At 41.4% G+C, this 16,358-nt stretch overlaps 1 protein-coding gene across 1 annotated transcript in view; it reads right to left on the bottom strand.

Annotated features, from left to right (window-relative positions):
• Positions 1 to 15,653, bottom strand: part of caln2 (calneuron 2) — a 24,908-nt gene extending 9,255 nt beyond the window's left edge. Inside the window, exons 1-3 of the mRNA XM_008299397.1 lie at positions 15,536 to 15,653; positions 8,318 to 8,461; positions 6,203 to 6,315 (exon numbers count right to left, since the gene is read on the bottom strand). Coding sequence (XP_008297619.1) covers positions 6,203 to 6,315; positions 8,318 to 8,461; positions 15,536 to 15,653 — 375 coding nt within the window. The remainder of the gene's footprint in view (positions 1 to 6,202; positions 6,316 to 8,317; positions 8,462 to 15,535) is intronic.
• Positions 15,654 to 16,358: the final 705 nt, after the last annotated feature.

Genomic DNA, 16,358 nt, shown 5'->3' with positions numbered 1-16,358 from the left:
CAAATGTATATAAAATTAGAAAGCTAGTAGCTTTTTTCTGTTAATTGTAACTAGCTGTATAGAATTTAAGCTGTAAACTTGTTTAACAAAGTTCCATTGAACAATTTAATCTATTTAAAAAAGGAAATATTTGTGACATTATGTTAAAATGTATCTATCTTTGTGCTTTCAAGTGTCCATCTATCTTTTTATTTAAAAAATGTTCAATTTACTTAAACAAAATGCAAATTTTATAGTAAGTGACTGTTTAATGTTCTAATGCTGTTTTACATTCATACCCTATCTTTGTAATACAGTGGTGCTTTTGTGTAAAATAAAGAAAATAATCTGTAAAATAAGTAGGTAAAATTGCATTTAAATTTTATTTTACAGTGTGTCAACCACAGAAACACCTGACACAGTGCCAAGAGCTGAATCCAAACAACTTGAACATCACATGACTGCAGCATCAGGTGTAATTCATTATAAATACATGATGGAAAAACAGGAATTAAGTTCTAATTTCACTCATTTACCATCAACATGAGGCAGTATCTTCATAAATGTTCTTTGGAGCAGCTATATTAGTATGCAGACTATATTTTTCCAGATGATGACACAAAAATCCGACACTTTGGCACTACCTGCTCTGAGTCATGCAGCCTTGTGTGGAGCTCCAGGCCAGATAAAGAGGGAGTGGCGGCAGCAGCAGTTGGAGGCCTGAGTTGCCTATTTCTGCTCTCTCTTTTTTTTTTGGCATAGCTGTCTGAGCCTCAAATGGATGCAGGGAAATGGAGGAACAACTTTTTTGGATTGCAGCCGCAGGACATGCAACATGACAGTTGAGGGCAGCAGCATAGAGAATGTACAATGTTCCTGTCTGTGTGTCTGAAGGAGGGGAAAAAAGCCACAGTGGAGCTGCTACCTGCTACTAACCAACAGCGTGATTTCTCCTCCTGCCCGGTCTCTGAAGGACACACACACAGAGTGATGAACAGGGGACGAAAAAGAAGACTCAAGAGTTAGCCTGTCAGAGCATTTTGTCTTTCAGTGAATGAACTCTAATGTGGGATTTGTGTGTATGTGCGTGCATGGGGGCGAGCGGTTGACAGGGAAACAGCGGGGCATCGTGAGCAGTGACCGGTGACATACTGAAGGAGCCAAGACACATCAATCAGAAGAACAGGTGCTTACACGCCGTCCTTCCTGTCTAATCCTGCCTGCCCTCATACGCCACGAGCTTGTTTCGTCAGTCGTCCACCTGCTTCGTCTTCTGACCCGTCTCTAAAAAGTTGCCCGGAGAGGCAGCCTGCGAGCATTGTTTCTTTTATTCTGAACTCCTTCTCACCTATTTTTCAGTCCGGCAGCGATGCTGTCAGAGTTAGGTGACACTTTGAAGTTCAAGTGAAGTTTCGGTCTTTTGCCTGCAAGCAACCCACTTTTGTGCCAAAGTGCTCTTTTTTTTTTTTTTTTACTTCTTGCTTTTATTGGGAAGTGACAATGGGGAGAGACCAGAAATATGGGGAAAGAGTGCAGGAGAATGGCAAGCAATGAGGCTGGAAATCAAACGTATGATAGCACAAAATGCACACATGCACCAGAATACACACAGAAGACACCTGATAGTACGTTTTTAAAATTATAGATGTGATTTTTGAACAAAGGAGGCTACAGCCAACCACAAATAAATAATAGATAAACACTATCCAGAACAAAACCCCCACTGTAAACAATGGAATAAAAGACAAAAACTAAAAATATGAACAGATTTTGTCAATCTGAAGTTTTCCAGAGTCGAGGTGCTGAAATGGAAGAGTTCCTGTCACCTTTCAGACACCAGAGTTAATAATTCCACTTATGGTGCAGCACTTTGGATGAAACCATCCACCGAACGACAGTTATTATGCAACAGAGACACACCACTTATTAAAAAAGATTACTCTACATTTGGCATGGCTGGTCATTAGAATGAATGCTGCAGACGGTTTCAACAGATGTAGACGGCAGAGATCAGTCTTACTCCAAATCCTTTTAACTTTCTTTCCAGTTTCTGTTTCCATTGATAAAAAAATACCAAGTGGCTGCACAAAAAAAAAAAAGAAAAAAAGAAATATTTTAATGGAGGAACATAACTTTAAATTCAAGCGAGTTTAAACCATTAACAAGAATACGGACTGAGTGAAAACTCTGCTGCTGTTTGAATGGCATCGCCCTGTTCTGATCGAATTTGACAAAATATACATGCCGGAAAGCACTAAAACTTATGATTGATTAATGTAAACAGTTTTAAGATATCAATGGCACAGCAGCGACAGTGCCTTAGTTTGCAACAAGAGCAAAATAGTTTCTTTACTTTCCTGTCATGTAAAGGGGAAGATACTTGTTGAATAATTACCTGCGGTACACGAGTTATTCAGCGTACAGAGTCGAACAAACAAAATATTTTCAAGTTCTCAGTATTTTTTGTGAAAAAAAAAACAGAGCTTTGTCCAGGGAAATTGGCCTCTTTTGGAAAATAATAGTGCAGGTTGTTCAGGTGCTAAAAATGACATGTTATTTGCAAATTCCTTTAGTTGCACAACTAACTGCTGTTCTGTCATTACTGTTTATGTTTACTGCTCGAGAAAAGCTAGACTGAAAAGAAAAAAATCCAGTGTTGCCTGAAATTTGCCCACTTGCATCTGTAGCGAAAATCCAGAGACACAACTGCAACTTCAATCATCAGTGGGACATAAAACCTGCACGTATAGAATCACAAATGATAGAAACTGCTTAAAAAGTTTGGTGACTTTTCCCCTAAAATAAGACTTAAAAAGCATTTTCCCCACAGCTTCTACTACGCACACACACAATTTCATAACACTTTGCTCAGAGCAGCAGAACGACTGACTGGATGTTTGATGGTATTATAGATTTCTCCCAAGATTTCTATTCAGTAATATTTAAGCAGCAAACCTCCCGCTTCGAAAGTGACAAGCCATTTTAAAAATGAATGACTAAGTTTGACTATCCAGATTTAATATATCTATATATGTTATTATGAGTATTAAAAATGACAGCTAGAGATTCTGTAATTCAATTTTAACTTCTCAAAATATTAGATAGTAGATTTCCGGATTTGTCATTAGTCTAAGCTGGTGAGCATGTGAGGCTTCCTGTTGGATATTGGACCATCAAACTATTACAACAGTGCTATTATGGTGGATACGATCATAACAAACTGACGTGAAACAGACAAACTTAATGGAAACGTTTTTAGAGAACAAGAGCTTCATTCATCTGAGACTTATTGTCAAAATGAACTAGAAGGCGGTAACACGGCTCGTCATATTTGGTTATGGTTGTATCATCGTACGTTTAAAAGCAAGCTGACTGCCTGTAAACTCTCCGTAGCTTCTGACATAACTACAAGATATCTACAACGCCATTTTAACTGGTCACAACTCAAGATATTACATTTTGAGTAGGCAGAAGTCCAGTTCAAGATATCAACAGCTTAATTCTGACTTGTTCAAACTTAACTGAAGATGTCTAAAAGGGCAATGTGGACACCTTGAAGTGACAGGAATTAAAGATATCTCGAGGAAGAATTCTAACCAGTCAGAATTAAACAGTAGATATCTATCTAATGGTCATAATTTAGTTGCCAATATACGCAGTGGGAATTGTAGATATCTGCAATGAGAAACCTCATACACATGAAAGGTAAACTGGATCTCATTTGTTCTATCTCTGAGACTGTTGATATTGGAAAAGCAATTTTTTTCAACAAGGAAAAATTGAGTTATGGATATCTGCAACATATATCCAGTCTAAATGTTAAAACACTTGCCATAACGTCGCCCTACAGTGATGCATTCGTGTCCTACAACACATTGCAGCCTGCACTACTTTAGGTGCTGTTGAGTTACACTTTGAGTCGACTAAATTTGTGGTTAACGGAGCTAAGCTTGCTTTGATGGGTGCAGTGGCTCAGGTGATTGAGCGGGCTGGTTGTTCATCATAAAATTGGTTCAGTGCCCAGCTCCTCCCGTCTACATGTTGCTTGAGACAGTCCATGAGCAGGAACCCTGAAACCGCTCCTGACATGTGTTGGAAAAATTTGCATGCCCATTAGAACAAAACTGTCTGCCAAGTGAATATAACACACAGCTGGTCACTGACAACCCTCTTTTTTTCCCCTTCCTCTCATTTAACATATTTCTTACAAAACACAAACACGGTTAAGATTTTGGTTAAAAAAAAAAACAAACAAACTTGTTTTTACAGACTGTCTTTAGGCATTGCAGCTTAATTTGCAACGGAAGACTGGGTGCTGTCTCGTGTTTTTTTTGTTTTTTTTTATATCTAATTTACCGACTGTCAGCAGAAATGTGCTAACTTGAGTCAGGAGTTTTCCAAAGCAGACATCTGAATCTCCCAGAGGTCTGACTCCGACCACGCTACAGTGGAAAACAAACATTAAAACAGTGGATCTTCGGTACACTGAATCAAACAGGCTGAGCAGAATCACAAGGACAACTCAATTTATTCCACACACACACACACACACACACAACTGAACACACATAAGGGAAAACACAGTTAGGCACAAAACATGTCAGCCTCCCCCCAGTGAAGTCAACCATCAAGACGTCTCTATGTGTGTTTGGATATGATGTGAACATACTGAACTGAGACATTATGGTGAATCCATCACCGGTGAACCTTCTCTTTTCAACACAATGACTCTCCCTCTCCTCCCTCTGAGGTCTGTGAAATATAAACACACAAAATGCTGCTCTCACAATCCTCAGAGACACACTTCCTCCCCCCCGTTTCTCCCCCCCTCGGCTTCCAATATTCTCCCTCTCCTGTCTCTCGTTCCTCCGTCCCCCCCTTCCTCCCCATTTCTCTCTCTCTCTTTGTGGGAGGTGCACATTTCAAATCACCCCAGAGATGCACACCGTCTGCGACCTTCGTGAATCACAGCCTCGCGTACTTCTTCTTTCATTTTCCTCCCTCTCTTCTCCTTTGTGGTTTTTCCTTTATATTCCTGTATCTTTATGTGGGGCATCCCCCTCCTCTCTCTCTCTCCCCCTGCACCACTCCCCCCCCCAACATATTGTCCAGCTCGCCTCTCTATTCTGTCATCTCTTTCAGCCTCGCTGGCTCTTGCTCTGTAGTCCGTCTTGCTCCATCCATCCGTCACAGATGCAACGTGTCTCATTTATAAAAAGGTGCTCCGTTTCACACAATGATCCTGATGTTAAAATTAGCAATAGTTTTTTTTTCTTTTTTTGTGTGTTGCTTTAAATCTCTTTGTTCTCTGCTGTGCAAATGGCATAGATGGCCATTCCTTTCAATTATACTTTCCTAAAGTGATTGCACAATGAAATCTGGGAATGTAAATGTGGTCCAGTAAGTGTTTGTAACCTGAAACTCACACACCTCCTCATTTCAGTGAGTCACCCTCTAAATGTTTCTCCTCTGATTCGACTCAAGGGAAAAGTGGAGAACGGCTTCCCGAGCGCTGTCGCCCTGCTCAACCAGCTGTCCTCGCACTCAACTCAACCCCCCTCCCTAAACACCCCGACGCACACACGGTCAAAACTCGGCACTTTTCATTATTGTCGCATGTCTTAGCTCAGACAGAGAGAGAGAGAGAAAACAGCAGCAAATTTTCTTGTCTTGAACAATTTTCCCAAACAGAGTAAACACATTCAAATGCATGTAGATGAGCTGCAGCCTTAATTACCATAGTGCCCAGTTTGGACACTTGAAAGCACACAAGCTCAGACATTTTTTATTTTTTCCCCCCAGACAGGGGCACCTCATTGAAATCTTTATTATGGTAATGTCTCCCGTAGCACTGTGAATGATAAACACACACCCAAAAACATACTCACATAAAGAACCACACTTAATTCTCAGCAGGTCTCTTTTTCCTTCAAGGCCCCCCGAGTCAAAAGAAAGAAAAAATAAAGTCTGCCAGGGTACAGAAGAAGCAGGTAGGGGGGCCTGAGAGTGTGTTTTGTGTGTGTGTGTGTGTTTTTATGCATGCCTGCGTAGAATCCCTGCAGAAACTGGGGCTGTGCTTAAGGATGTAAAACTTGTTCTGACTGCTGAAACACACAGCCAGAGGTGAGGCAGAGTAAGTAGGAGGAGGATGGGAAAATGATGAACGACGAGGCGTGTGAGTGATGAGAAACAGAGCTGGGAGGAGCAAAGTTTTGTCTCTCACCTGCCAGAAGATGTTGTCGATGGTGTTGCCCAGGAATCCTTCTCTGTTGTCGGATGATAGCAGCTTGGGCCCCAGTATCGTCATGAACTCCTCAAAGTCCACCTGGCCGTCCCCTGCAGGTAGACGGCAGGGAGGCGGACCGGTTAGAAAGAGAATCAGATACTCGAGACGGGAAGGCTGGCAGACCAGAGCTAAATAATGCATTTCATGACAAAGTTTATTTCTTTCCCCGAAACAAATAAGACACAGCGACAGATGGGTAAGCTCTCATCCATGACAAACACTCGCACGTCACCAGCATTAATTCACCTTTCAAATAAGGCGTGTGCACCTGCGCGAATGTGTGCTCTTCGGGAATTGTTTCTGAGACAATCGAGGGAGCATTTGGCAACTTTAAATTCAAAGGAGACAACTTGTAAGTGTTTGCATTATGCATTCTGCTGCTGCACGCTGTCTGAGATACCAATCAAGAGGCGGCGTCCCATGGAATTAATACACATTGAATACGTCCACGACAGCACATCGTAAACAGCATAACCAGAGTTGAATAACGACATAGGCTTATTGAACTATATATTACCAATACTGATTTAACCAGCAGTTTACAGCGCTATCTAATGTTCTGTTCATTACAGCTTGTAAATATGGGCATATTAGAAGCATTAGCAGTCGACACACATTGCAGTCCTGTTGTGCAAGTAAAATGATTAAGATAACATTTTATTTAGGTGTCTGCAATTTCTATTTCTTCCAGAAAGAACCTTGCAATTTGGTACTAATTATAGAGGAAAATAGAGAGCATTCAGTGAGTTCTCTTTCAATAAATGGATTCTAATTAATTACCGTGTAACCCAGACAGTGTGTTAGTCAGTTCACAGCTGGCCAGCTCAACATGCAAAAATGGGAAATTTGTCTGCAGGCAAGCTAATAATGCAATAAGTAAAGAGAATTAAGTTGCCAGTGATGTTTACATAGAGATGTTCTTCCAAGGTAATTAATTTCCCCCTACAATTACTGAAAAATTACACAGGTTTTTCAAGGAAATATCCTGGAAAATATTAAGAAATGAGTTGGAGATTACAGGCCCGGAAAATTACACATTATCTTGTATTATGGTATATTATGCTGCTCAGAGAGCATCACTTTCTCCAAAACCTGATGACAGTTTCTCAAAAATTGAGCTTTAAATTAACATAATCTTATTTTTAAGACGATTTTGCCTAAAACCTCAAGGCAGGATAATTCCAAATATCTGCGGATCAAGAATTCTTAAGCACGAGTTTAATGAGATAAATTCATTTGAACAACTGCGCACCTCGTCTGACACTTGATAATAACTGACATTCTTGAAATAATTGTGCCAGGTTCTGCTCTCAGTGCTTTATTAGCAGTGACTATGATTATAGAGATTATGGAAGTCAGAGGTAAAGGATTTTAAAAGAGATATCGTCTCTCCTCAGAACAAATGGCAGCACTGCTCTCACATGGTCAGACTACTCATGGAAGCAAAAGCAAAAAGCTTTTAGCTTTGACCTTTGATATTTACCGCGAGCTGTGGAATCAAGAGCAGGCAGATAAGAACCAGCAGAAAGATTGACTAGCTTGTTTGTGATGCAGGGACTGCTTAGGCGTAATTGCAAGCCTCTGAGAATTTACAAGCAGAGCTGGAGTTTAAGGAGCATGAGCAGACAGGCTCCTTCTTTATTGTCTCTGAGGGAATTTTTTTTTTGACAGCTGACCACCTGCTGCTGTTAAGGCAGTTTAGAAAACTGTTTTGGGGAAACATTTTGACGGAAGCTGTAACTAAAAATCTCATTTTGCCTCAAGCAAGTGAAAGACTTGTTAAGTTAAATGTTTTGGGCATCATTTAAGGTCTTTTTTTTCATACATCACATTAAAATTCAACACATAGAAGCATTCATATCGATTCCTTTGAAAGGAAAATCCACTCTTTAAGATTTAAGCATACTATATTGCAACACAGACACAACCCTACACACACATCATCCACATGCAGTATATGCTAAACAGTTGCACACTCGTCTGGTTCACTCTGTGTGTCTTTGCATGTGCGCTCGCATGCACCCAAGTGTGTGTCCTTATGTAGCGTCTCACCATCCATATCCAGTCTCTGCATGATGATGGCCAGCTCCACTTCGCTGGGCATGTAACCCAGGGAGCGCATGGCCATGCCCAGCTCCTGTTTGGAGATGAAACCATTCCCATCACGATCCAAAACACGGAACGCCTCACGGATCTCTGCACAACAAAGACACAACACATCACTGTACATTACCACCCGTCTCTGTGGCTCTTTCATTTCTTTCCTTTGTAGAAATAAGACCCACGTTTTAAAAGAATGAAACACACAAGTTGCACATTTTAGTGTTATAAATAATTCTTTAGATAAACAGTGTAATATGTTAATATTGAGGATCCTTGGTTCGTCTTGTCGGTGCCGTTTTATGAGTCAGATGGGAACAAGGTTTCCAGTTGTGGTGTCCTTTACTTCTCTGTTTATTTTCCTCTCCTTGTTCTGTGCGCATTTTAGAGGTCAGGAACTCATCACAGCAGATAAAAAAATCTCTTCATCTTTATTCTTTATTGCCATTAAAACTCAAGGCTGGGACTTATTTGACTGAGTGACTTCGCTGGTCCTTCCTCTGTGTCTGCCTGTCTGTCATTTGTCTTGTTATTGGAGAATTTATTTTAATTTTCACTGCACAACAGCTCAGACTTATTTTCGTGCTTTGTTGTTAACATTTGTGTGTCATTTTTCTATTCTTTATTTTTTTTAAATTGTCTCCTTGGCATTTTATGTGTGTTTGATCTTTGTGTTCCTGCATGTCTGCTATCATGTCTTCGTCTACGCTGCTTGTTAGACTGCCAAATTTAACAAGACTGAACAGCAGCAGCGCCGGCCTGTTGTTCACACACTTCATGCACAAAATGACATATATTATATTTACATTTTCCTGCCAAAGAGTTGTTGTGGTTGTGCGAATAATGATTTTTACAGTCTCTCAGGAGAAAAAGCAGAAGGAGCGTGATGCTGTCATTGTACAGCAAAACCTGTCAGAGGGAAAGTCGAGGTAGATGGTTGGATCATTTAACTGTGCGACTGTGACACTGCTGTTGGTATCTTACTTACTTTCAGCATTGTTCTTTCCCCCCATAATTATTGAAACCATCCTCTAACTGTAAAGAGGTTATGAGGAATATTTTCATGTTAATAACTGATGAAATGACTACAACTCTTAGTGTCAAACTCACAGAGAATCATCATCTAAGCTAAGTTTCACTTCATTTTTTTGATTTTCCAACCTACAACTTTGCTGTTTGCATCCAGCGACATCACTCTCAGCATTGTTTCAGCAGCTGTTTTTAGTTAGAAAGCTGTCCAGCACCTAAAAGCAGACGGACAAACTAGCCACTAACTGGTGAACAGAAATGAGCAGGACAGATTTCCTTGACAGTTGGTGAAGACCGAAGACCAAAAACAAATCTAAAACAGAATAAAGTGTCCAAAACAAGCTTAATCAAGCTGTTTCTGTGCCTGAAATGAAAACTGAATCTTAACAAAAGCTGTTGCAGGATCATATGATTGACTTGGTATAAGTGTAACAATGACTCCAGTGGTCTGTAGTACGTAGCAGGATCTGAGGTTATTGAGGTAACTTCAAGTTTAATTCTGGGTTTTCAGGGTTACGATGGTGGTTCACATCTTATTGGGGTACATGATAACTTAGGCTGCATACCTGCTGAAGGTTATGTTCAAGCTTACAGATCAATGTATGTAAAAGCACCACCGACTGACCAATCAGTATTTCTGGAAATCACCATTCATTGAGGATCCCATTGAGTTTGATGTGCGAACAGTGACAGTGTCTCCTGGGAGAGCAAGAGTTCACCCTAATGAGCATGGACGTGAGAGATATAGATTCTTCGTGCAGGGAATTCCAGTCTTCCTATCTTTTATTTTCCTGTTGGCTGTTAGTAATTCCAAAGCTATTTCATTGTTCTATAGGCCTTTGTAAAGCGATATAATCCGAAAACAGAGACTGATTACAGCAATAAAGCCTTGTACTTGTTGACCTTATAAGATTTGCAATAAGCCTGCTTACCAGTTTGAATGATGTTTTTATATCTATTCATTACTTGCTTTCAAGACTATTTAACACCACTGGGGTTGCAGCTGAAAGAATGAGGCTAAACATCCCATAAGGATAAGCAACACATTTAATGGAACACTCAGTTGTAATCATAGTCACATCTTCTAGTGCCATAATGATGGGACAATGATATTGACAAGCCTTTCAACTTATACAGTCAAACAGTCTGCAGGTTTTTGTCTTTGCTATCCTGGATTTCCTTTCCGACTTTGGGCGTAGCAGCCACAGTGCTTTTTGCTTATATTATGCTTTTTAAATTCTTTATATCAGTTTAGGATTGAAGTTTATTCTTCTTGTGCTGAATATTCAGCTGCAGACCTAGTAATGTTTGCAGCTGGTCATCTGTTGCCAACATTGCCCCTTTTGTCGATGCACTCATAGCTACAGTGCCTATCAAAAGTATTCACCCCCTTTGGAAGTTTTCCCACTTTAATTGCATTTCAGCATTGAAACATGGTCAATTTAATTTGGCTATTTGACAGGAATTTCCAAAAAAAAGATTCCTTCATGTCAAAGTGAAAACTGATTTCTTCAAAGTAATGTCAATTCATAAAAAAATCTAAACCGTACAATACGTAATTGCATACGTATTCACACCTTTAGAGTGACTCATCTAATTTAACATAGGGGCCAGCCTGTGCTAGAAGTCATACAGTTAGTGAAATAGAGATCCTCTGAGTGCACTGAATGTGCCTCAAGTGATTGTAGTATAAAGACACCTGTATCTGGAAGGTCCTGGCACTGGTGAACTATTTTCCTAGCAATAACTACACCATGAAGACAGAACGACACTCCAAGCAACCTCAATGAAAAGGTTATTGAAAAGCACAAGTCAAGGGATGGATTCAAGAACATTTCCAAGTCAGTGAATATCCCTTAGAGTACAGTTAAATCCATGTGTAAATCTGCCTAGAGAAGGCCATTCTCAAAAACTGGAGTGACTGCAAAAAACAGACTAGTGAGTGAGGCCACCAAGACACCTATGACTCCTCTGAAGGAGCTACAAGCTTCAGCAGATGAGATGGGACAGACTGTGTATACAAGTGTTGACCGGTCTTCACCAGTCAACATTTTATGGGACAGTGGCAAAAGAAAGCTGCTGTTGATAAAAGCTCCTATTAAACCTAGACTAGAACTCACCAGGCAGGCATGTGGGAGACTCTGGAATCAACTGGAAGAAACTTCTTTGGTCTGATGAGACAAAAATGTAGCTTTTCAAAATTCTGGCTAGATGCTGTGTTTGGCAGACACCAAACACTGCACATCATTACGAAGACAGTATCTTGTCCAAGAAGCATGGTGGTGAATATTGGCTTGTAGCTCCTTCAAGGGAGTCATAGGTGTCTTGGTGACCCCACGAATCTCTTCCCAGCTTGCTCAAGGCAGATTTACAGATGTGCCATATTCCTTGTGTATTTAACTGAACTCCTAGGGATATTCAGTGAGTTGGAAATTTTTTGACTTATATCCCCTGAGTCATGCTTTTCAAAAAACTTTTCACCGAGTTGCTCGGAGTGTTCTTTAGTCTTCATGTAGTAGTTATAACCAGGAGTACTGACTCACCACTGCCAGGACCTTCCAGATACAGGTGTCTCTATACTACAATCTCTTGAGAAACATTAACTGCACTCAAATGATCTCGTCTTACTAACTGTGTGATTTCTATCACCAGCTGGCTGCCCCTGTGTTGAATTAGGCAAGACACTTGAAAAAAGAAAAATACTTACACAATTGTTTATTTTACATTTTGAATAGTTGTACATTTTTTGTAGAAATCTGTTTTCTGTTTCACATGAAATAGTCTTTTATTTGTAAATTCATGTCAGGAAAGCCTAAATTGACTATGATTCACTGCTAAAAAGCAATAAAAGGGGAAAACTTCCAAGGGGGGGGAATACTTTTCATAGGCACTATGGATTCAAAAACAGTGGGTTGACTTGACAAGTTGACAACCAGTTTCGTGTACATACTTACATTGAGTGCAGTTTTAGGTTTTATGATGCCTGATAACAAAAAGAAATCCTGGCTATGCTGAATGTGCTTCACAGGACAAGCCCTGGATCATTAAATACCCATGTTTTCATTTACAAACCACCTACTTGCTGTTTAAGTCGGTTTAGCAAGCTGTAGCTATAATTTTTTCAAAAAGACACAATGTTTCTATTGTCTTCAGCCTCGCAAAATGAAATCCAAAAATGTAACAGCGAGTCATCAGATGGTGTGAGTGAGATGTAATAAAATTAATGATTAACAGATTTTCGCAGGTCTGTAGATGGTGCTGAAAGGTGCTTCCCTGCTGCTGATAAGAGGCTTTCCCATTAACTGGATGCGCCGCAGCCTTCCCCTCAGACAAATCAAGGTAAAGGTGATCTCCCTCTGACTCTCCTCCTCACCCTCCCTCTTTCCATCCGTTTTCTTGTCTCCCGCACATCTTTATATACTTATTGTATTTTACAAACCCCGAGGGCCCTGTCCCAATCGCTCCACACAGCACAATCACCACCAGCACTGCCAAGAGCATTTCCGACTCTCTCCTCCCACATAAAAGGCTTCCTTCTAACTTGAAGTTGTAAGTAAACGCGCAGAGCTCACAAGGCATCTATCTGTTCGTGCAGCAGAATTACTCAAACCTCGGAGGACCTGCTTACAAAATACCCTGGTCAATCTCCAACTAATTACCTGTCAATCAGTTAGCACTGTCTGAGTGGAGGTGGGGTGGAGGGGAGGCGGTGCTTTCATTTGGAGGGAGGAGGTCGAATTTATCGACTCGATGAAGATGGCAGAGACAGTATTTATCCAACATCTTTTCACGAATGAGCACTCCGATTTTTTTGTGGATCCCTGCACTAAAGAGGTGGGAGAAGGTGTCATTTCAGCTGGCACTCAGTATTGGTGCGAATCTTTACTGGAGAAGCACAATCAAAACCACAACTTCCCCACGACTAATCCTTTTTTTCCTAACTTAGACAATGAATTTTACATGAAGTTCATCTCTCTCAGGCCGTGTGCCATTAATATTCTCGTCCTGACGTGCTGCTCCCTTCTTTCCTCCGTGCATCAAGTCGGTCTCAGATCTGCCTCCTATGCCTGTCTTTTCTCTGTCAGTTGTGTGAGAGCCGAGGTTCAGTCACAGCCCCCATCTAAGCCTGTAAATATCCCCTACGGCTGATAACCAGACTCATGCCACTGCTTCCCCTTTTTTCTCTCGCTAAATAAAGTGAGAATCAGAGGCGAGGGATTGGGAATGCGGGCCGAGCGTGTGGCCTCCCAAAACACAGCGAGATGTATTTGTATGCAGCTCAGCAGTGAAGAGTACAATTTTCAATAGGGTACAAATGAGCAGGGCCCTGATGTATTTCTGTGGAATGCCTGCCTGCGCGTGGCTGTGTATTATGAAGTCAAGCCCACAGGACTATACATGTTCTCCCTGTGATTGATGAAATGCCTCAAAACTACAGAAAAGGATAGCAGCGATCCAACACAGGGGTGATTAACTAGCCTTGTATCTGTGCGAACAGATGATCCTGGAAGAACCTTCAGCATCTCTCTGAAGTAGGATTAGGAGTTTTCGAACGCTGGCAGCAAATACCATGGATATTTGGTCCACATCAAACAGTCCCATTGGCTTCACTGAATCTGTGGCTGACAGGACCTAGATTGTGCCTCATCACAACTTCTGGTGTCCACGAGTCCAAATTCCATTTATGTAATAGCTCCACATAGGTCCGAACTACTTTCACCTTCTCGCTGCCCTTGACAAACAAAACGCAGACAGAGGCCAACCACACTAATGATGGTGAGACGTTTCAGTCTGTGCTGCAGCTCTGCTTTCAGTACACTAAAGCGACTGTTTTAGAGAACTGGGTTGAGTCGAGTTGTGCACAAGGGACATTGGATTAAAAGATTTATACTACAAAGTACTTCATACCAAAGCTCATTCGAGCAAACTACAATAGGCCACATGTATAAACACAAACAAACGGGCTCAGTCAGAGACACTCTCTCCTCACTCTGTGACAGGATTAGCTGTTTCTTTCCTAACAAAGCAATCCAGCAGTCTCTTTATTTCTTCAGCTGGTCGAGTAGCACATGTAAAGTTATGTCATAGAGCAACCGCAAATTACGAGCCCAAATACACTGACACGCAGAAAGATTTGTAATACCTGAGCCTCAGTGAACTGTGAATAGACTGTTTGAAAGTATGTCACTTTCAGCCCATTTGGAGGAAAAGTGCAGTTTTTCACAACGTGGGTTTTATTTTCTTCGCTCGCCTCATTGATCACAATGAATTTCTACTCACCAGAGTAACCGCTAAGATGTGGGAAAATACTTTAAATAGCAACAACACATACACAGTGACAATCACAGGTTGAAAGCAAGCTGGCAATTTTGTCAGATCAGGTACCACTCTGTGTGGGAGATAATACTGAAAGTGAGCGGCTCTCTAATGGAACAGAATAGATAATCAATAATGTTTCTGCACAGGACCACTGTGAGCGCACACGAGTTCTGCGTGTCAAAGTTGAGTCACAAAGTCTGTCTTCATAATGTGTTTTGAACATGACTGAGTTTCAATTTTTACAATTCACCTTTGTATTCTGTTCCCAACAAATCCAACTAACCTGAGGATTTGTTTACAACCTGCCTGCGAGACAATTTTAAAGGGATTCGAGCTGTTGCACTTCTTGCCCCATTTGACCTATTTTTCGTGGTGTTGCTACATTCCTCAGTAACTCTGTCGGTGTAATAATAAATAAAACCAGAGATCCGAGCTCTTTTTTTCCCCGGTTGTTTACATACACAACAAAGGGCTTTGCTGCAGCTCAGGTTATTAATGTGCAGTTTTACTTTCCTAGAATCTCTTTATCACATAAAAACAGACCTTTTGTGAGGACCGGTAACACCAGTTTTCATGCGGCACAAATCTGAACTGAAAACCACTCTGAGTCCTTTGACTGATTTCATTTCTTAAGCACCTTAATTGGAAACCAATGCACCCAGTCAAGCTCTGACAAAATGGCTAAATGGAAAAGCGTTTCCTCAGGAGAGCCGAAGCATTGTAACTGCATTGTTCCAGCAGTGAACCATTAATTGCTACTACCTCACACTTTATTCTGCATCCCCACCACCTCCCACCCCCTCTCTCTGTCAGCACACTCACCTCCCAGCTCCTCTGTGGAGATGCTGGTGAGCTGGAAGGCTTCGCTGCCTTCCGTCAGGGAGCTGCTCAGATAGTTGTCTGGATAGAGCAGGCCCGCCCGCACATGGTGGAATGGCATCTTCTCCCTGCAGAGCAAACACACAGTCTAAATAAACTTTGAATGTGTGTATGTGTGTGTGAGAGAGGAAAAACAAAGGTAAGATGTGTGTCTCAGAGCGTGCATTCAAACCTCGGCTACCAACATGGTCATGAGCCCCCCTTATTTTAGAAACACAAGCCCCTGGGTTCCTTCCACGCTGCTAATGTTCATTTCTGGATAAACCACTGTCTCCTCTTTTCAGAATCACAGTGACAAATTATGTAATCACATTATAATTCAATGGAGTCACAAAAACATATTCCGCCATTATTATTCAGAAAATACCATCAGAGTACAATCAGGAAGCCGGTATTAGCAATCCTGTCTCTCATTGCCGTCCCCCTGCTTGCTCTTTGTTCGGTCTCTGAGGTCCGCAGAGGAGAAGCACGAAAGTCATGTCAAATATCGTTTCTTGTAACCCCCCCTGTCAGATCTGCTGACTTCCAGTCCCGCCAGACTATCCCCAACCGCCACCCGGCACCTCAACGACAGACCTCAGGGCCTGACAGGGGCATCAATCAGCCACGGGCCCCGTTGTCGTACGATCAGAGCGATTCTCTACTTTGATTCATGAGAGTTGGCCCTCCGAGGGCTCTCCCAGTGTAACATTTTGACACTTTGGCGATATGCTTCATGTTATATTCTTGGCCAATAGTACACACTGAAGTGAACCGAGGTGAGGGG

Source organism: Stegastes partitus, unplaced genomic scaffold (genome assembly GCF_000690725.1).
Source record: "Stegastes partitus isolate 25-593 unplaced genomic scaffold, Stegastes_partitus-1.0.2 Scaffold1411, whole genome shotgun sequence".
NCBI lineage: Eukaryota > Metazoa > Chordata > Actinopteri > Pomacentridae > Stegastes > Stegastes partitus.
This window is presented reverse-complemented; position numbering and strand designations above follow the sequence as displayed.